Raw genomic sequence first — 22,887 nt, 5'->3', positions numbered from 1 at the left:
ATATTTATTTATGCTGCGCCGCACAGTGTAATCAAAGCCAAAGTGACAAGTGCAGGCGCACACACACATTAACGCACTATGACGGCACATGCAACAGCGGCTGCATGCCGCACACAAAGATAGGCGACAGTACTTTGCCACATGCATTTGCATGTTGACATGCTCAAAGAGCCGACAAGCCTGACAGCGCTTTCCATTTCACCTTTGGCCGCTTAAGCGCTGGCGCTATCTCATCACCTCTCGCATCGCCACATTGCACCTGATTGTGGCTTTTGGACAACCGGATTGAGTTTGCCGCCGCGCCGACTTACCTTGATTTCATTGTGTCGCCCAACTGTGATTCCATGGCGATGCGCGCCGTGAAGTCCGGCGTTATGTCGTTGCTTAAGCCATCGTGCAGCGCTGTGACCGCCATTGCGCTCGAGGCACCAGCAGCAGCAGCAGCAGCAGCAGTCAATGCCTTGGCATTTGTTATCGGCGCTGTCACATCAGCAGCCAGCTCATTGCCCGTCAGTGGTGGCGTAGACATGTCACCGCCAACGTTGCCATGACTATGTTTGTTCTTATTGTTGTTGTTGTTAGTGGCGCTGTTGCTCTCTTCATCTTCGTCCAGCTCGAATGGCGTAATTATATGCTCGCCGCGATACCAATAAATCGGTCCAATATCACGAACGCTCGGCTGTTGCACATGACAGCTGAGTATGATTGCGCTGCCGACTTTGAAATGCAGATCGGCCGGGCCGCTGATGATGGCGCGCGAATCGGCGGGTATCTCTGTGGTGACACAAGCAGAGCAAACATCATTGTAAATATAAATAGTGGTTGAGAAAACAACAATAACAATAAAGAAAAATAATGCGATAATAAAATACCGAGGCATGTGTGTGTGTGATGCGGTCGTGTATATGTGAAATACATTATATATAGAGAAGTGTGGTATTGTCTATATCATATATGTGTATATTTGTGTGAATATTTGTGCTTTCACAAGTAAAGTAAAAATAAAATTATTCAAATAACGAAAAGTAAATTCACAATTTTTAATTAAATATGATTTCTTAAAATACAACAACTATAATAACAATCATCTGCAAACAATAAATACAATGCATGGTATACATGACATACTTAATTTTATAAATATTTGCGAAAAATCAGCACAAATTTCATTTACAAAGAAAAAAATATTAAAGAAGAAGTAGGGAGGGTCGAAGTTCGGACAAAACCGAAAAGAAAATTATTCTACGAATTGAGGGCTGGGCAAAGTGTATTTCTTATTATGGGAAAATTTGGCAATATGGCGATTTATTCCTCAATATAGGACCCATTTAGCTTGAGAAATATTTTGTGAATTTTTTTTTATTATTTTGTTTTGATTTTTTTTTTAAATTTCTGGCAAAATTATTATTTCTTGTTTTTCTCCAATACCAAGTTTGTGGTCTTAAATGTGTCCTAACATGTATTTCGTCTTTTTCCTTCATATTCTTTCTTCACATTTTTGTAATAAGCTTTGCTGTCAACGCTGAAGCACCTTTTTCCCGTGGATCTGCCGGAAATTACGTCATAATGGTTAAGTTTTGAATATTTTCTTCTGAAAATTTCACAAAATTGTTGCAATATACGTATCTTTAAAACTTTAAAAAGCTTCAATAAAATATGTATTGAAAAAAATATATATTGAAAATAGGCCGTTTTTGCTCGAAGAAACCCAAGTAAATCCTTAAACCAACCGAAAATGCGGTTTCTGGCAGTATTCATGGTAGGACTAGAGAACAGCGATAGCATACTAATTGGACTCAAATTTCTGTCCGGCGAGTAACTTTTTAAATTTGGACAAATCTTGATAATACGTTCGATGGGGTAGTTTAATTTGACCGATTTGGCCATGGAGGCGCCGATTGTCTACGCTTCGACGTGGAGTGAGCCCAATAAATCGGCTTTGTATAATCCTGCGATCGCTTTCTTCTAGTATTTGATGTAGAACACACTTTACGAATCCCAGAATGGTGGCCATCACCTTACCAGGAGATTGAACAGTTTTTGTCCGCTTTGGAGCTTGTTCGTCGAATGGAAACTCTTGTTTTTACTCTACCATGGTATCTAATATGTATAAGTGAATCCAAACTTCATGAACGGTCACGATGCAACGCAGAAGCTTCAGAATTCTCCCGAGTTGAGAGTTCTTGACCGGATAAAAATCCGGGTTCGTTTCAGTTACGTACTTAAACTTGACTGTCGTGGGAACAGTATGATGAGGAGTATCAAACGCTGTACCCATCCTGTCGAAAGCTCGCTTATGCCAAATAAATTTCCAACTACAATAATATTTCCTGCGGTATATTAGCTAAAGGGTCTGTTGAGATGCCTTTCAACTCAGTAATCTTGCACACCCTCTACCGACTGTCTTCCAATATAAAATCGCGGTAGCCGTTTATTGGGGACTTGGGAGCAGCTCATCTAACACCATGAGCGCGGAAACATTGAAACTAGCTTAATCAAATTATAATGGTCCCGATCTAAGGAGAAACATCAGCGCATAAAATTTGTTGATTATATTGCCGGAACTTCTCTTCCAAAAACAAAATTCGAATCATCGCTCAGTATTTCTCTTCTTCAATTTTTTTTTAATTCGCAAGAATCGGATCCCCTTCCTTATCTAAAATCCTCGAGAACGTCTTCTTCCACACGCGGTCCAAACAAAAGTACGAATCCGATTCTGTTGCAATATTTAGAGCAGTTGTTTGCAAGAATTTACCACGATGTAAGAAATTTCTCTTGCGAGATCTAGATTATAACTATAAAAGCACGAAATCATAGGAATTTATTGCAATTCAGAGAATAAAATTGTATGGATTCATCCTAAATGTAGGCAACGTTTTATATCTGACATATGAATTTTATGTTGCCTACATTTAGGAACACATTTCAATATTAATAATCGCATTAGAGCAAAGTCGCTAAAGGCTAGTAAGGCTAAGCGCTAATTGGACCACCTTCGTAATTATTATTGACCACTACATTCGATAGTTGTGAAGAAACGTGTCTGCTCCGAAGCATTGATGTTACTATGAAACGTGCTTCACATTCTTTTTCCTTTTAATATGTACTCGTACAAATGCCTGCAGTGAGTACACTTGAGCCCTTCGGTTGCACATCCTTATGCAGAGCAACCGCAGAAAGTCGGTTGCGTCTTGTGAGCTCATAAGTAATTTAAAAATTTATTATTTTTGTGTATTAAAAGTATTTTTTCGTGCCACAAAGAAAGCTTTCCAATTTGTAATGCTGGCATACACACATACAGACGCGCTTGGCTGTGTGCGGACGCTATGTAGAGGAGCTCGCATGGAAATACTGTTCCGGCTGCCGGCAAGACCGCCGATTCCGGAGCTAATTAGCGAGGTTGCAATTGCATTCAGGCGCCACACAGATGAGCCGTGGTGGCTTGTTGGCTTTGCCGGGCCACAATAAGCCTCTGCATTCGCCAATTTGCGGTATTTTTGCGTGCAGCAGATTTTTTACATAAGCGAATGCATAGTTTAATTAGGCGCCGAAAAAACTAAAGCGGCCGGCAAGCGGGAGAGCGGGCAAGCTCTGGCAAGTTGTCTTAATTAAAACTCTGCAGCTCAGCCGCAACTTTAATATTGTGCCGCTTCCTGTTGGTTGCAAGGCAAATTAGCGCATATTCAAGGCCATTCCGAAGTCATGGCGCATAAAGTCCGAAGAAACGCCGCATAAGAATTTAATTTGCATGCACCAAAGCGGTGGAAAGAAGTAAGGCGTTGGGGGGGACAGAGTAGAGTCGAGAAAATACAACACAAACGTTTTTGCGCCTTTAAATTGCTGGCTGCTGCAATGCAAATGAGACTGCGCTTTAAAATAACACACCGTTACTCGTCGTTCTCATTTTCTCTGGTCCATGTTGCTTTTTACTGGAGCAGCTGGCGCTTGACTTGGGCTGCAGTGCAACAAAATTGCAAAACAAAAAAGTAAAAAGTAATTTGGTTAAACATACACATAGCAAACATTGGCGAGCATAGTTTAATTAACTCTTAATTGTGGACGCATATTGTGATCAGCTGGTTGAGTAATTGTTGTTGTATAGCATCACAAAAAGCCAAGACCCAGATTATAACAATAAAAGTACGAAATTATAGGTATTTATTGCAATTCAGAGAGCATTAGAGAGCATAAAATTGTATGGATTCATCCTAAATGTAGGCAATGTTTTATATATGCCGTATAATTTTAATGTTGCCCACATTTAGGAACATATTTCAATATAAATAAAAGCAGAAGAGCAAAGTCGCATAGAACTTTAAATTATATACGTAGGTTGCCTTTTATGTTTCAGGATTAGTGAACAAAAACAAATATTAATCTTCGAAAATAGATTTTTCGTTTTTTTTTTTTTTCAAAATATTCTCTATTAAGATCTATATACTTTAGCATGCGTTTAAACCATTTTTCGAATCACTTTTGCCACTTTGATTGATCTGTCTGCAAAACATGTGTTTTGATTGCGTCAACCGCCTCTTTAAGTGTCGAAAAACGTTGTTTTCTTAGTTTATGTTTTACGTATGAGAATAAAAGGAAGTCATTCGGTGGCAACTCAAGGTTATACGGTGAATGACCCATCAAATGTTTTGAGGACTAAAAATGCATTTGTTTCAGTCGATGTTTGAGAGCGCGCATTGTCATGGTGAGGAGTGAGACATCTTCGGCAGTTAGTTTTCCTAATTTCTTGAAAGACGTAGTACTCAGAAGTTACTGTTCTGTCGACTGCTTTTACGATGTCATAGATTCGATAAATTGACAGGAGCTCTTTTTTGAGCGATTGATAAATTGTGTGGGATCCAAAGTGATTTTTTTTTATAATAAAATTTTCATGCAAAATTGAATGACGCTTGTCCCACTAATGCGTACAGTCTCGATCTCAAGATAGGTCATATGCCGATCTTGCAATATCTGTTATGATATTTTTCGGAAACACAACTGATTTTTGACGACATTCACTATTAAAGTGATGTGCCACCTCGATTGAATTCCCCATACTAGCGATAAATACTGGTCCTTGAAGGAGCTTCATTGACAAAAATTTATTTAAGTTTATGGACGCAACATTGCTGAGTTGATCGCCGCCCAAAGATAAAAAAAAAAAATCGCGCGAAAATGTTCGCAATTTAATTCACTTTTTTGTCCGAGGGGAATATTTTAAGTTACTGCAAGAAACACAAAAGCGCGTTCGTATGTTAAACAGTTCTGAGTATTTATAACAAAAAAGTATCAAACTTTAAAATAAAGTTACCAGATTGCGTTGCCAAAACCCGAAATATAAAAACATCCTACGAATTGGCATGAGCGGGTTCGGAACACAATATTTAGTACTTAGTTTAAAGTCGCTAAGATTGAGAATCTTCGAAAATCAATAATCATTTTATAGGCGGTTAATTCGTATGCTTTTCCCCTGGCAATTCATCTTTGTGTATTGTATTATTTTTCGAACTTTTAAGTCTGTTCGTAACATAAATTTGGTACATTCACAGCTCACTTCTTTCTTCGCTTTCTTTTAAAATCACATTCAATAAAACTTTCTCTCTCTCAATTGTCGCGTTGATTCCAATGCAGCGCGACCATGAAGTATTGCATGACAAATAGAAATATGACGAACACACTGTTATTAACACTTGCTCACGCTGACAGTGCTAATTAACATGAAATGCTTTGCGGCGACAGAAAACACATTTAAATGGCAGTTATAAAATGTACTCTTCCGACAAGTATATCAGATACACAATCATATAGATAAGACCTCGAAATAACGCCATTTCAGTGCGAAAAATTGCGAATGTTTAACGAAATTAATCAGTTGTCGGGGCGCGAGCGGCATTTGGCTGCATAAATTTGCATATAAATTGAGTGTTCGCCCGTGTGTATTTGTGGCCTTTTAATTTTATCGATTCTTTTCATTACCCAGAAGAGATTTTTTCATTTGGCATTTTCCGCCATCGCTTCTGTGATTCCATTCATTTGTGTTCGCAAATTTGCAAAGTTGCATTTAAGATTGTTTAATGCGCTCCCATCAAGAAATTGCGAGCGAGCAATGTTTTAGCAGATTTAACGTGACGATTAATTGTGGTTTTGTGACTGCAAGCTGTAGTTCAAAAGCTGCCATACAAAAGTGTAAAATATTTTCGAATAAGCTGAATTGATGTTGAAAGTGGTTTGCGTCTTTGCTAATCCAATTTCGGAGAGTAGTAATATTGTGAGGAGCAAAGTACAGTTTAAAAATTAAAGTAAAGTCTTCTTAGAATAACATAGCTGAATTTAGGGTTATCGATCGGTTGATAATGTATTAGCTTAGACACACCTTACAATCAAATGAAGAGAAAATTATTTAGGTAATCTATGATTAACGATCTAGATCTGGTAAGAGCTAAACTGTTGCAAATTTCACAATACTTATTATAATATGTCTTTACTCCACACGAACTTCGCCAGCCATTGATGTATACAAAAAAGAACTGTATGGAGTTTTATTGAGATTTAGTTATTTTTAATCTTGCGATACGCATCCTTTTTTAATCACCGTCTATTCCATTAAACTTATCTCCCAGGCAGGATTACTGTACTAATCCATGCTCTGATGTTGAAGTTGTTTTTCAAACTCTTTAAAAATAGGTAAGCATTTCCCTCAATCATAAATATGGTTATAGCGTTGCTAGTACCATCTAGTTTTTTTTAAACTTTTCTTGCTTTGCAGGACTTCGTTCCTACTCTTTCCATAACCATCACAGAGTAATATTTTAAGTGCAAGGAATTCACTGGATATATTTATAAGTGCGTTTTGAGTGAAAATTTACATACACTTTTACTAAATTTGTAAAATTTGGTATGTTTTTATAGAGGATGTAGTCATATGTAGAAGTTCACGCAAGTGAGGAAAGTTCTCTGATCGTCATTCACGTGGGAGTGGTCAGTAACGATTCTTTTATATATGGCTCAAGCAGCTCACGACTAACGGTCTTAGGCCAAGTATCCTCTGGGTAGCCAAAGAACACTAAAAAACAGCCTTGGACGAGAGACCCCCCTTTTGAAGACGACCATGGCAAACGAATTAAGAATTGATTTGAGGGCATGCACCTGGAATGTCCGGTCCCTTAATTGGAATGGTGGTTTTGGCTATAACCGCATAAGCGGTGTCTACGCCAATGAAAAAGAAGTATTTTTAGTGCCGATTACTAACAGACTGAATGCTCTTTATAAATGTAATTTCAGATGAATTTTATTTACCCAATTGCCTAAGAATTTTAACGATATTTAAGGGGTTATATACAGTATTTGGATCAATAAATTTAAAAGTTTTCTCAGAAAAAAATCCGGAAATATTTTTTAAGGAAAATAAGTATAAAAGCTTAAGATTTAAAGAAATTTAAAAGAATTTAAATAAATTAAAAATATATTCCAATTTCTCTTCCCAACAAACATTTACTTCATAGATCCTATACACACTAAATTAATATGAATTGAGGAACAGGTTTAGTACACAATAAGGGTATATGTTCAAAAGCAATTAGAAACGCCTAGCGAACATAGAAACTGGAACAGTTAGCGCTATTGTGTTTTTAAACAAAACATAAAAAAAAATCTGCACGCCAAATTTCAGTTATGATTACAGCAAAACGTGTTCAAAGCATATTTTCAACAGATATTCTGAACTACATCGCATTCAATGATGCCTCATCGCCATTGTTGAAAGAAGTCGCTTAGTAGGCTTGGTGCTACATGGCGTATGAGTGATGCGCGAAGTGCAACTGAGGATTTTACTGCATAAATTTAAATTGAATCAATTGGAAGGTAAAGCTGCCTGCAATTACGATAATTATCGTCAGAAAAATTATTCTAGATTTACTGGGGCTTCCGCTTCATACTTGTTATACGCCTTTAAGCTTTGTTTTAGTTACTGCACCAATTATATTAAAATTTTATGTAACGCGTTGCTTTTTCAAGCGGCGCATCCAGCGACCACCTGTTCCTAAAACTACAACAATTTATTCATAATTTCTTTCGGCGCTCAGTTTTCTGCCTATCAGCATATTGTCGCTCATACGCACCGCTGAGCAGATAAATTGGACGACTGTTCCACTTAAATGCGAAATTACATAAAAGTCATATCATTATGGAAATGTTATGAAAATAATAGTATGCGCTTACATAATTTAGCATTAAACATTAATATATTTTTTCACTATTTTTGTTTTTTCAATACACTGTGGAACAAAAATAGAGATTATTCATTGAATTTAGACGACATCTCTTTCGTTTCCATTAAAATCATTATAGACAAAGTTTAACCGGAAGAATTTTTGAATATTTGTCTCAAAAGGGAAATCTGACAATACTTATTAGTATTTAATATTTTCAATGCTCGAAAATGCTACGAAAAGATGTGGCGACTAACAGAAGGTTTCAAGAGCCACCAGAGGTGAAAGTATAACACCAGGTGATGGTGAACCCGATTCACAAATAGATGACGATGGAGCAGACGTTCTATTGCCCGACCATGAAGAAGTTCGAATAGCAATTACCCATAAAGACAACAAAGCCGGTGGATTGCTGGTCGAGCTATTTAAACACGGCGGCGAAGAACTGATAAGGAGCATGCATCAGCTTGCTTGTAGAATATGGTGGGGCGAAAGCATGCCCGACGATTGGAATTTAAGTGTGCTCTGTCCAATCCAAAAAAGGGAGACCCCACAATCTGCGTCAACTACCATGGAACAACCTTCCTCAACATCGGATATATGGTTCTATCGAGCGTATCGTGTGAAAGATTAAAGCCCATCGTCAACAAACTGGGGCCTTATAAGTGTCGCTTTAGATCTGGCAAATCAACAACTGACAAGATATTCATTCTGCACCAAATCTTGGAAAAGATCCGTGAAAAGACACACACCACCTCTTCGTCGATTTCAAAGCTACTTTTGACAGCTTTAAAAGCAGCTGCTTTTATGCCGCGATGTCTGAATTTGGTATCACCGCAAAACTAATCCGCAACACCAAAAGCTCCATTAGGATCGGGAAGCATCTCTCTGAGCCATTCATTACAAACGAGGTTTCAGGCAGATTTACTGCTGGAGAAAATAATTCAAGCTGCAGGTTCTACTTTTTCCAGACCGATAAGGCAGCGGAGCAAATGGGTTTTTATTGATATTTGGTACCTAAAAACACCGTACACTTTCTTGTTCCGCACAGTGTCCCTAACTTATAATTTTAAATATGTTTGGCTCCACGCTGGCAATTATGCTTACTCCCGCCTAGCCAAAGTAAAAAGCTCTCGAAGCAGAAAAATACAAAATTGCAAATTTCAATAAAATAAATATTGTAAATATAAAAAAAACAACTTCACAAGTATGCAGTTGCGAGTCAAGAGTTTGCACAAAATGTAGCAACAAGGCGCGCAATTTGCTAAACAAGCGTAATTATGGCTTTATTTGTTTACGCCTATGACGTAATTATATACTTACGCCGTTAGGCATATGTGTCAAAACATATCGTGTCATGTGATATGCTTATATGCATGTAAATGTGCTCAATAACGGCTTATTTAAATCGCATGCAAATTTCTCGCTATCGAATTAAACGCAAATAAATGTGACCGATTTATTTTAATACTAATATTTTGCCACAATTTACTTGCATTTATTTATTTTAAGCGTTTGTGTGTGTGTGTATATATGTGGAGGACAGTTTACATAGTAATAATTGCCGATGAATGTTCAAATATGAGAGTGCTAGAGGAAATGCGTATGTAAATATGCAAAATATTTAAATTGAAAATTTTGAAATTTTTGGAAAATTTATTTTTTTTATAAAACTATTTTTTTTTTATAAAAAAGTTGTTGCTTTTGCAGAATACTTTTAGGTGCGCAACTAAGTTGCCGCTGTTTGGCAAATAGTCGTCATTTGCGGGAAGTGTTGATAAATACTGGTCCTTGAAGGGGCTTGTCAAAAATTCAACTAAATTTTTGCGCGAAAATGTTCGCAATTTACTTTTGTTTCTCGGCCGAGGTGAATATTTTAAGTTACTGTTAGAAACACGAATAGCGTTCGTATGTCAAAAAGCTCTAAGTAATTATAACCAAAAAGGATTAAACTTTACGATAAAGTTACCAGATTGCAACACGAGAGTTGCCAAATCCCGAAATATAAAAGCAACCTAGGTGTTGGCATGTGTGGGTGCGGAACACAATGTTTAGTACTTAGTTTAAAGTAGATATGATGGAGGGCCTTCTAACAGCGATATTGATTATATAGACGTGAAGTGTTGATTTTATTCTTTCAGTCAAAGAAATTGCCGGTTGAAGTTACAAAGATGCTGTTCCGATTGAAACAACATGCCCTAATTGACTAGGTCGCTTCAAAGACAAGATTTCGATATTAACCACCGTCTGAGCGTGAAGTAAGGCGAAATACCTTCGAAGAAAAGACCTTACCTCAGCATTGTGAGTCACCCGCCAAGCCATTTGAAATCGTTTACATGCGCTGGAATTGTTTCAGAAACAAAAAAAAACCTGGCTTCCTTTTGACTATAATACAGGAGAGGCACGAAAAAGTGATTCTGATGCATGACAACGCTCGGCCTCTGGAAACGCTGTAGTCTGTATAATCAAAGGGTGTGTGGTCATGTGTGGAAATGAAATCATGTGTGGAAATGGAGTCATGTGTGGAAATGGAGTCATGTGTGTTCACTCAAATGAGGAAAGTTCTCTAATCGCGATTCACTTGAGAATAGCCAGAAACGATTCTTTTACATATAGCTCAAGCAGCTCACGACTTCCAATCTTAGACCAAGTATCCTCTGGGTAGCCAAAGAACATCCGTTTGAAGGCGAACCATCCCTACTCATCCCCCACGCCCCCATGAAAACTAAACAACAGCCTCGGAGGAGAGATCGCATTCGTTGGAACGATGAGCTGTATGAAATATGAGACGGCATTGACATAGTTCAGTGAATTAGGGAGCTTTGAAAGTATTCGACGCAGTACCCGCCGGGGGAAGCTGAGGAAGAGGAAGACCTCCACTCCGTTGGAAAGCCGAAGTGAAGAAGGACCTGGTTGTTAACTCGGCTATAACCGCTTAAGCGGTGTCTACGCCAGTAAGGAAAAAGAAGGCAAGGGGTTTAGGGGTAAATCCACCACTATTTACTAAAATGAAAAAAAAATCATAAAATGGAAAAATTTTGAACTTGTAATCTTAGAAATCTTGGCTTTAAAAAATATCCATACCGAATTTCACGAAGATATTCTGTCAAATAAAAAAGTTTGCCTACATTCCGATCGTTCAGTTTGTATTACAACTATATGATATAATGGTTCGATATCTTGAATTCCGATAAATGCACAACTTCTTGGGAGAAAAATATATCTGTGAAAAGTTTCAGATCGACATCTCAAAAGCTGAGGGACTAGTTAGCACATATACGGACAGACAAACGGGCATGGCTAAATCGACTCAGTTCGTCATGCTGATCATTTATATACTATATACAGCTTACAGACTTCGTGGTAAATGTAACATATCCCGTTCAGGACAATATATCCGAATAAGCAGTATGGCGACTTCTCTTTAAAGAACCTTCATGCAGGCTTTGTTATGTACAAATGTCATGAACATCTCTATATATGAGTATCTACATTTATAGTGTATATTTGTAGCCTATTCGCACTTACCAATGATATTCAATTGAAATGCCATGGACATTTTTGGTTCGGTATTCACTTGACATTCATAGATGCCGGTGTCACGAGCCTGCGGCGATTTCACATGCAGCGTCCATTCGCGTCCATCTTTCGACGAAGTCACCTGGAATGGAAAAAATATTTCATATATCTACATATGTAGGGATGTACGTATGTATGCATGCATTTGCATATGTAATAAAACTGGATATAAAGTGCAGTTGCAGCTCTGAGCAACTAAGTCAATAAAAACAAGTAAGGAAGGGCTAAGTTCGGGTGTCACCGAACATTTTATACTCTCGCATGATAAAGTGATAATAATTTACGTATTTTTTTATTTTGCTGTAAAATTAATTAGATTAGATCAATTTGTGTACTTTGAGCATTGAATTGTATTTTCATTTCCTAATGTATATACATATATATTATACAGAGAAGGCATCAGATGGAATTCAAAATAGCGTTATATTGGAAGAAGGCGTGGTTGTGAACCGATTTCACCTATATTTCGTACATGTCATCAGGGTGTTAAGACAATATTATATACCGAATTTCATTGAAATCGGTCTAGTAGTTCCTGAGATATGGTTTTTGGTCCATAAGTGGGCGAGGCCTCGCCCATTTTCAATTTTTAAAAAAAGCCTGGATGCAGCTTCCTTCTGCAATTTCTTCCGTAAAATTTAGTGTTTCTGACGTTTTTTGTTAGTCGGTTAACGCACTTTTAGTGATTTTCAACATAACCTTTGTATGGGAGGTGGGCGAGGTTATTATCCGATTTCTTCCATTTTTGAACTGTATATGGAAATGCCTGAAGGAAACGACTCTATAGAGTTTGGTTGACCTAGCTATAGTAGTTTCCGAGATATGTACAAAAAACTTAGTAGGGCGGGCCACGCCCACTTTTCCAAAAAATTATTGTAAATTGTGCCAAATTTCACTTTAATATCTTTATTTATGGCTTAGTTATGACACTTTATAAGTTTTCGATTTCCGCCATTTTGTGGGCGTGGCAGTGAGCCGATTTTGCCCATCTTCGAACTTAACCTTCTTATGGAGCCAAGAAATACGTGTACCAAGTTTCATTATGATATCTCAATTTTTACTCAAGTTACAGCTTGCACGGACGGACGGGCGGACAGAGGGACGGCCAGACTTACGGACAGACATCCGGATTTCAACTCTACTCGTCACCCTGATCATTTTGGTATATATAACCCTATATCTGTGGTTTCCCAAATAGTAGGGAAATTTATTAAGCAATTTTTCGGATTTCAGTCGTCGATATTGTATGAAAAATTCTGGATTGTAGAAGAATCCTACCACTGCCATTCTCTCTCAGACTTTTTTAAGGCTTTGCTGGCCTTCAGAAAGTCTGAGAGAGAGAGAGGGAGAAAAAAAATTATTGTTGGTTGAAAGAGATGAAAAGAGAAAGATCGCTTTGCTCGTTAACAAAAAGGCGTGTCATTCTTTTTCGCCTTAAGAACTTCTTTATAAGTGAAGTTAGGCTGCGTTTTGGTGCTCATTCCGAACCTTTGCGATACTAAACAATATATATTTGATCTTTCTATATCGTTAAAGTATCGGTCTATCACAAAATCTGTTGAGACGATGGAATTCGATAGCTTAACTTCTTGGCAGAAGCAGTGAGAGTTAATCAAATGAGTCAGATTGGGACATTAATGGGTCTTCATAGACCGAAACAATCCAATATTTTCATTATATTTTTGTTTCCAAAGAGAATATTCTTTTCAAATTCGTTTATTTTACAGGAACTTATCGGCCAACCCTTGAAATATTAACAGCACAATTGCAAACTGCATTGAAAATTCTACCAAATGGCATTTCCTACATCGTGAATAAAAGAGACACATACATGCATACATTAATAAATATGCACATATACGAAGTAATGGAACTCGGCTTTATGTAGGACATTCAGTGATGGACAATACATACAATACAGCCAACACTTGTGTATATCTACATATACATACATACGGAACAACATGTAGCCATATACCATATATTTACACACACTCGATTATGTACTCACTCCATGAGTGCTGGGGCATTAGCAGATTGTGCCATTGGAAGGAATTAAGATCGATGGAGTTGATTGAAATGTGTCATTTACTTGCAGTTGAGTGGGTGTAAATACATATTAAGCTGTATTTGTTAAACACATAGGCGGCGAGCCTATAGGAGGAGATGCACATAGACATGCGTTTCAAAATAGAACGAGTAGCTGCCGAAAACTCGATTAAGTCGAAATTGTGAATAAGATATAGAATTGTCATGTCTAATTAGTTCTGAATATTAGAGCGAGCGGGTTTCAATTATGCTGCTCAATGGCTTTCGAGAAAATTTTTAATTATAACTAAAATTGTATGCGCAAATTTTCTGAAGTATTCCAGGGATATTGATATCATTGGCCTCATTAACCGCGTCGTTAGTTCTACTTTCTCCAGACTGGATAAGATATGGGTCTGGTAGTGAACCAGCGCTAGACGAAATATCACCTGTCATCAAACAAACAATCATCGCACTCGCAACTTAGCTCCCACGTCACTGTTGGCAGTCATAACTTCGAAGTCGTAGATAATTTCGTCTATCTAGGAATCAGTATTAACACCAGCAACAATGACAGCTTCAAAATCCAACGCAGAATAACTCTTGCCACAGGTGCTACTTCGGACTGAGTAGGCAATTGAGAAGTAAACTTCCCTCTTGACGAACAAAGACCAAATTCTACAAGTCACTCATCATACCCGTCATGCTATATGGTGCAGAGGCATGGACGATGACAACATCTGATCGGCGTTACGAGTTTTCGAGAGAAGGATTCTGTGGAAGATTTATGTACCTTTTCGCACTGGTTACGGCGAATATAGCATTCGATGGAACCATGAGCTGTAAAGCGGCTACGCTGACTAGGATATGTCGTCCGAATGGACGAAAACACTCCAGCTATGAAAGTATTCGACGCAGTACCCGCCGGGGGAAGCAGAGGAAGACCTCTACTGTGTTGGAAAGACCCGGTGCAGAAGTATCTGACTTCGCTTGGAATCTCCAATTGGCGCCACACAGCAAAAAGGAGCAACGACTGGTGGGCTATTGTTAACTTGACTATAACCGCGTAAGCGGTGTCTACGTCAATAACGAAGAAGAAGATTCCAGGAAACTAGCGTCGGTACCAACATAAATATGGTTTTAGCTTTTGATCTTTTTATTAATTTTAAACTTCTCTGTGATTACTTATGTCAGCTTAAAACCAGAGAATCTCGTTCATTGGATTCGATTACCACGAATATGGAAATGCAGTTGGATGCTAAGTTTTGTCGGATCGGAAAAAGTGTTTTTTTTTTTTTGGTGGACAAGACCAATGATCGATCCAACCGAATATGTCGCAAATAACCGAACAGTAACAGCCGGAAATCTTGAAAACCTTGGCGAGGTAGGAACAGATTTTGAAGCTAAACTGTCCCAAGGAGGTAAAAAACTGAAAAGTATGTTCTCAATAGAATATCGCTCGTGACTTTTGAAACTGAGTAAATGTGAAAATCGTAAGGGTTATCACAGCACTGAAATGTAACTAAATGTGCGAGGTCTAAATTAAATTATCAAGTGACAACAAAAACTAAAACTAAAACTGTAAACGCACTAGTATTTCTTCCTCTCTGACATCGGGTGATCACATGCAAACTATTAGCCTCATTACTTTCACTTTTAGGTTTATTTAACCCAAGCATCTATTAAAACTCATCCACTTGTCTGTGCATATTGCCCTACATAAGAGCACACCTACCTCCATGAAAGGGTAAATACACAGTTCAAACGAATTATTAATTTGTTAGACAAGTGTTAAGTAGCTCTCGGGCTGGTGTGAATCGTGTGCGCTCACCTGAAAGCGTTTATCCGATGTGTACGTCGCCGTGGCTACGGTCAGTATATGCAAATCACGTTTACGTATCCACGAGACCTGTTGATGACCGCCCATCCATTCATCCAACCAGCAAACCAACCATCCATCGCAACACCGACCGCCAGTGCGAGCGTAGCGTGCCAAGGTAGTCAATGAAGCCGCAGCGAGCGTTGGACGTACCGAAAGCGAAGCACCGAGAAAGAAAATGGAGAAAAAGTGAGGTTAGTGAATGAAAATGGAAAGTTTGACATATAAAGGCAACGAGAGTGAATTAAAAAACTACAAAAAATGCGAATTCACAGCTGTAAAGCAGCAGAAGGAATGTATTATTTGCTCTGCAGCAAAGAGACCCAAAAAACAAAGACCAACAAAAATCGGCACAACCGCAACCGTAACGGAAGTGGAAAACGGAAATTGATTAATGAGCCTCGATCGAAATGAGAAATGATTGCGAGGGTTAAGAGGAAATTAAATAAAACTACCATTGATGTGGCATTAAAATGCGAAGCGACGCCGCAGCGACTCAATCAGTCGTAAACAGCATTCGGTGCCAAAAAGTGTGTGTGTTTGCGGGCTCTCAAGGGTTATGGCGTTGAGGAGCGCTTGAAGTATCCCCCCTTTTGGGTTTTTCGTTCGTTTGTTTTTTCTATGTTGAGAGTTCAAGTAAAATGGCAAAACCACAAAAGAGCATATAAGTGGGCGACACAAGTGGGCTCCGACAGTTTTCGACCTTCTGCACACAGTGCCGTGAGCACAATCATTTTGGTACTGTTTACATTTCATAGAATGGAGCATTTTTGTGGTAGCGCTGCAATGCTGCATCAGCAGGGTATTTGAGTTAACATTAAGCCACCTTTATTGAAAATTTAGGAACAGTATTTATCTTAGTCCCGAATGTACCTATATAAATAGTATATTTTAAAGCAGAACGAACTGCCACTTAGTTGCAAGCTGTACTGAGCTTTATACCCCTCATACACAAATGTATTTCTGGCAACATAAAACGGTATGCGGTACGACCTGGTCTCAAAAATTTGTTCGGAAATTGCATCACTGCCTTGGACATAATTCTATATCACATTTCGTGAAGATAGCTTGTTAAAATAAACAAGTTTCTAGAGAAGAGTTGATTTTGACAGATCACTTCGTAAGGCCACTATCTGCTAGAGTGTTCCGATATCCGAATCCGACAAATTCGCAGTTAGGAGAAATACCTGTGTGCAAAATTTCAGATCGATATCTCAAAAACTGTAGCAATCATTCGTATATATAAGGTAGACGAAAAAGTCTTTTCGTATTTCTAATCAAATTTCAACTAATTTTTTTTTGTATTTATAATAAACTATAAACCAAATATGTACCATTTTGGTCGACCACATTTTGTCATTTTTCCGCTAGAGACATTATTCTATCATTGTTAAACGTTTCTGGTTTCTCGACCAAAAACTGCGCCAAGTAATTTTTACATGCTTCTCTTGAAGCCAACTTTACTCCATTAAGGTAGTTCTGCAATGACCGAAGCAAATGGTAGTCCGATGGTGCAAGGTCAGGGCTATATCGTGGATGCATCGAAACTTCACAGCCAAGCTCTCTCAGTTTTTGCCGAGTCATCAAAGATGTGTGTGGTCTAGCGTTGTCCTGATGGAAGACGAAGCTCTTTCTGTTGATCAGTTCTGGCCGTTTTTTTCGATTGCTTGCTTCAATCTCATCAGTTGTTGACAGTAAAATGTAGAATCAATCGTTCGACCAGGCTGAAACAGCTCATAGTGATTGATCCCTTTCTAATCTCATCAAAGACTCAGCATAACCTTTCGAGGCGTCAATCCTTGCTTTGTGACCATTTGTGGAGCTTCACAAGGCTTGGGCCATGATCTTTTTCACATATTATTGTCGTATTTGATCCACTTTTCGTCTCTAGTTACCATTCGCTTCAAAAATAGTTCGATTTTATTTCGTTTCAGCAAAGACTCGTAGATGTTTATTCTGTAAAATAAATTTTTCACAGACAATTCATGTGGTACCCAAACATCGAGCTTCTTTTTGTAGCCAGCCTCTTTCAAATGGTTCAAAACCGTTTGATGATTAATGTTAAGTTCCTTAGCGATGTCATGGCTGCTTATGTGACGGTCCTCTTCAATATTTTCCTTTATTTCATCGACTTTTTCAACGATAGGTCGACCAGAGCAAGGTGCATCTTTCACGTTGAAACTTGCAGAATGGAAGCGAGCGAACCATTGTTGTGCTACACGAGTTGATACAGCATCGTCTCCGTAAACTTCACAAATTTCATTGGGATGTACGACTGCAACGACATCTATTGACAAAATACGAAAAGACTTTACCCTACTGTACTACCCTATACCTCTACTGGCATTCAACAAACGAGCCATAGCTACAAGCTCATTGATTTTCCTACATCTCACTCATTGCTTACACCTTCGGGCTTTGCACTCTTTGCACGCTTCCCACCTAAATTGCCTGTGTTTTCCTCTTCGCAATTACATACCCTAACCTCTTTGACTCTCTGCCTTAACGCTCAAACCCTTACACATTCTAGACTCTGGTTTTCTGTGCTAACTTCTCAAATACAAACCAGCAACCACATTATAGACAGATATCTACACATATCTACATGTACACATACATAGTGTAGGTATGCACCTCACCATCCACTTACCGACTTATCGTCCAATCGCTCGACTCGACATTTAATTGCAGCTTCCGCTTGACCGGTACGTGCCGTTATATTACGCGGCAAGCCAAAGTCAAAGATTGGCAGCTGATTTACGTCACCCTGCGCCGCCTCCGCATCCTCGATGGTGGAAGAGAGACTCTTCAAGGTGTCGGAGTAACTGCTGCCGTTCAACACCTCAATATCCATCATACGGTTGGTATGTATTGGTGGCGATGCCAATGGCGGTGGCAGCGTTGCGGGAGACGCGAGCGTGGCGGGCAGCATTGTGTGTCGGTGATTGTAATTATGCGCTGAAGTCGAAGGAAAGGTGCTACTACTGCTGCTACCACTACTCGCGCTGTTGTTGTTGTTGTGCGAGTGTTGCCCCAGCCTTTGTTGTGACAGCAAGAGCAATGAGTTTTGCGCCACAAACGGCGCGGCCGTCACCGTAGCAGTTGCCGCCGTCAGTGCGGTGAAGAGGAGACAGCGCAGCACTGAAAATAGTGAAAAGAATTGCGATAAGAGATAAGTGGAAAATGTCCAAACTGTATTTGTATGTATATATGTAGCTGTATGTGTGTGTGTGTGTGTGCGGAGTGCAAATGCGCTTAAGTTAACATTAATTTATGAGGAAAATTGCATAAATATTTATGCAGCCGCGCGTTGTGCGCTAATTTAATTTCTTCCAGCTCGCTGCTCCAGCTCCTGCCGCGGAATGCAATTTAATTATATTCGTTTCATTATATTTATTCACTATTCCTTTATAATTTTTTACGTTCCTAGAAGTTATTAGAAAATTGCGACGACTGGGAAATCTAGGTTATTGGAATTTATAGACGGCAAGGGGTATACTGTTACAAAATTTTATCTCGTTGAGAAATGTGAAATGAGAGGAAGATGCTCAAAATACGGTTGCTGCGTCGGTTAATTTGTGAGAACTCAAGACAGTATAGATGAATCTAATGTGCTTCACGACTACTTAACTGTGTCTATAAGAACGTGTGTATTTTAATATTTGAAAGATGTCACTTGAAGTCTGTCGCTCTCTATGTGTTCAGCACGTAAGTCTTTCTCATTCACGGAACAACGTGAGGACATATCATTTGAAACTGTTGAATTCTTATAAAGAGAGCCATCTACAGCATTGAAACAACTGATTGCTCTCAGGTGCCTTTAGTTAATGCAACTCCTCGTAATCGTCTCAAAAAATTAGCCTTTGTTATTGGGGTTTCATTTGTTTATCTATTTTCCCACCTTTGGGTCCTATATATCTCCCCTCTCTTTATTCTTCTTCTCACTCTCTTTGGTTATTTTCTCTCTCTCTTCCTCCCTCTCCCTGGATCTTTTTCTCTTCCGCCCTCTCTCTGAATCTTTTCTCTCTCTCTCCTTACCTCATAGGCCATCCCAGACAACAAATATTTTGCATCTTTATGTTTTGGGCATTATTGTCACCTAAGTACTTAACTAATTTCTGGCTGCTGGATCAAGGAGTAGCTATATTGGTCGAAGGTAGAAGTAAAAGTTGAATTTCTAACTGAGTAGGTACAGGAGTTCGGGTCGAGTCGTCTGGGTTCTCAAAATACTCTACTTAACAGTATAAGTATAACATAACAGTTCCGTCATGCTGAGAGATCAGGCATCCAACCTAACCCAACTGATGTGGTAGGTCTCTGAGTAAGAAAGCTGAGACATCTGTTAAAATTTAGATAAAACTTACGAGCAGAGTATTCGTCACACCCTGTGACAAACATCTTCGATTTCAAGCACTAAACGTCACGCCCAATCCGATTTCTAACCATCTGCAATATGTACAATGATAAATATAAACTCTCCCAACAAAACTCAGCTGTAACCATAGATATCGATTTTTATGAAATTCGGTTTGGAAGCCTAAGGAAATGTTCTGTTTTCTTATAAAAACAAAAACAAAACATGACTACATTATTTTGCCCATACATATACCCATAGTCTAATGCACGGTTTATATTTCGTCAAATTCAATGACACGAAACTGACTTTTTCGATTCTGAAAATAATTCAAATGACACTTAGTATCAACTTTTCATGAATTGGTCTTGTAAGTACGGTCGCTTTAAAAGTTAGCTGGTAACTTCGAACACTTCGGCTACGACTGTCATTAAATTTGACAAACCCGCACCTAATAAAGAAATGCCCTGTTGGAAAAAAAATTTATGGTTTCGATATTTCTTCGTCAACGTTAAAATATTGCCCTAAATCATGTGAAGATGATAAAAGATTTATGTTCATAGGTCATCATTTTTTGGAAGTTTAACAACAATACGAGTAATGACAGAATTTTGACTTAACTGGCGACAAATGTCTACAATTCACAGATCTTTTTATACCCGCAATTGAAGTTTGTTACTCCCAGAAGTAAATGAAAACGAAGGAGATTCTACAATGTATGAAAATAGCTGTTAGTCAGTCTGTCTCTCAGTTTTTGAGATATCGATCTGAAATTTACACGTCCTTTCCTCTTCAAGAAGCGGTTGATTTGTCAGAACCGCCAATATCAGCGCACTGCAGCACATATGTATAGTATGTAGCTATTATAAACACTGACCGATTAAAATCAAGTTCTTACATGGAAAGGTTTTTATTTGAAAATCTTCACGAAATTTGGTATAGAATACTCCCCAAGGTAAGACTATAAGTACCGATATTTTTTGGATCGTAATCCTTTAGCATATAGCTGTCATAAAAACTGGTCAATCAAGATGATAAAGATGTCTTTTGTTATAAAAATAAACTTCTGAAGAGTATATAGCATCGATGCAGCCGAAGTTAACGTTTTTTCTTGCTTTATGAAACAGTTCAGCAATATACGATACTTAGTAACAGTAACTTTTCAGTGCTGATTGCTCTCTTAGATTTACTTCTGGATATATTTAAGGCCTCACACTTCGAGTTTAATATAAGTTCCTTCCAAATAAGAGTATAATTTAATGCTATAATATTTTTCTATTCGTTGAAGCAAAACACATCATGGATTCATCTGGTGTACCAGATACCAGTTCGTCCTCGGCTCAGAAAATGGTTATTCGAAGTACTTAATATTCTCTTTTTATGTCTGACGTATTGTAAAGTCTATTAAAACTTTCTATGTCCATGTATTACTAGAGAAACTAAGATAAACAAATTTTACTCACAGTTAAGTACTTATAGTGTATCTGTGTGCAGTTAGGTTTACTATATGTACGTCTACATATAGAAATCTATATTTAGCAGCGTTCTCGTTGACGCCATAAAAAACGATTTTCAATTAACTTTTAATGACAAAGACACAACACCATCAATACAACTGTGTAGTAGGTCCCTTGTTGTTTGTGTGTATGGTCCATACCGTATTGTTGGCTTAAAGCCACATTGTGCCACAGTGATTGTCAACTAGTCGACAATAAAACTGCTGCTCACTAGAATTTCCAGCTAACTGACTTGCCGCCGCCACACTCACAGTATTTGCATTTGCATTTATTTAGATTTGTGTGGTAAAAGTCGTAAACAACAACAATTTCAATGTACACGCTAACATTTGAAAGTACAGAAGTACATAAATAAAGTACATTGAAAGTCAAGCTTTCGGGGAGTGGAACAGCGTGTACCTAGTACTGTTGTCGGTGAATTGAATGCTCGTTCTACAAAATTGTTTTGGTGTGATAATGCAGAGCGTAACGCATGAGTCGGCAGAGGTCTGATACAGTTATTGTAACGGTTTAGAAATATTGCTATTGCTTTCGCAACAAAATTATTATCTTATGCCGTACATTTCCAGGAACTTTGAAGTTTATTGTTTCGGAGTAATTAGCGTGGAATAGATTTTGGTGGACCACTATACTTTACTATATAAAGAAATCCATTATATCTCCAAGGGATGGCATGAAAAGTGTTTAAGGATCCTAATCTATAACAGCCAATAGCATAATTTTGGTTTAGTCGATACTGTACCGGTACTATTGATGTCACGATTCAGTACGCTCTGGAGAGTGACGAGTCCGAGTCATGTAAGCACTGTTTCGATAGCCGGAGAACTAAATATTGCACAAAAGCCGTTACGAACCCTTCATATAAGGCTGGACACCGAAAGATCTGCGATGTATGGGTGACATACGAGTTAACTCAAAAACAAAAATCTTATGGGCTGAACCCATCTGCGAATCGTTGTTGAATCGCTACTAAATCGAACCATTTCTGAAGTGTAAACTTACTAGTTAGAAAAAAAGGGTTTCTGACGATCACTAAAGCGAATAGAGTAGTAGTCGAAACGGGGTAAGCCGGTGTGTCCGGGGGCCAAGCCAGGATTGACGGTCAGGATGGTTTTGCTTTGCTTTTAAAGAGATTCGTAGAGAATCTTCTACTATGAGCTGTTCTTTTATGACCAAACTTTCAATTCAGACCTGTGCTGACAGCTGTTGGACCGTTCGAAGAAACCAATCGCTCAGAAACTTCTTGCATTGACTTATAGGAGGGAAATTGTGTTGCCCCTAGAAGCACCGGGAGTTTAGTTGGAAGTTTATTAAGCGTCCATATTGTAG

The 22,887-nt window shown here is 38.4% G+C and overlaps 1 protein-coding gene across 2 annotated transcripts in view; it reads right to left on the bottom strand.

The window, feature by feature from the left end:
* Positions 1-22,887, bottom strand: part of LOC126754085 (uncharacterized) — a 143,501-nt gene that overhangs the window by 21,994 nt on the left and 98,620 nt on the right. For both annotated transcript variants that reach the window (XM_050465978.1, XM_050465977.1), the window contains exons 2-5: positions 18,338-18,828; positions 15,640-15,717; positions 11,730-11,862; positions 312-774 (exon numbers count right to left, since the gene is read on the bottom strand). In XM_050465978.1, the coding sequence (XP_050321935.1) occupies positions 312-774; positions 11,730-11,862; positions 15,640-15,717; positions 18,338-18,828 (1,165 nt within the window). The remainder of the gene's footprint in view (positions 1-311; positions 775-11,729; positions 11,863-15,639; positions 15,718-18,337; positions 18,829-22,887) is intronic.

Source organism: Bactrocera neohumeralis, chromosome 3 (genome assembly GCF_024586455.1).
Source record: "Bactrocera neohumeralis isolate Rockhampton chromosome 3, APGP_CSIRO_Bneo_wtdbg2-racon-allhic-juicebox.fasta_v2, whole genome shotgun sequence".
Taxonomy (NCBI): domain Eukaryota; kingdom Metazoa; phylum Arthropoda; class Insecta; order Diptera; family Tephritidae; genus Bactrocera; species Bactrocera neohumeralis.
Note: the sequence above shows the minus strand (reverse complement) of the source record. Positions and strands in the feature narration are given on the sequence as shown.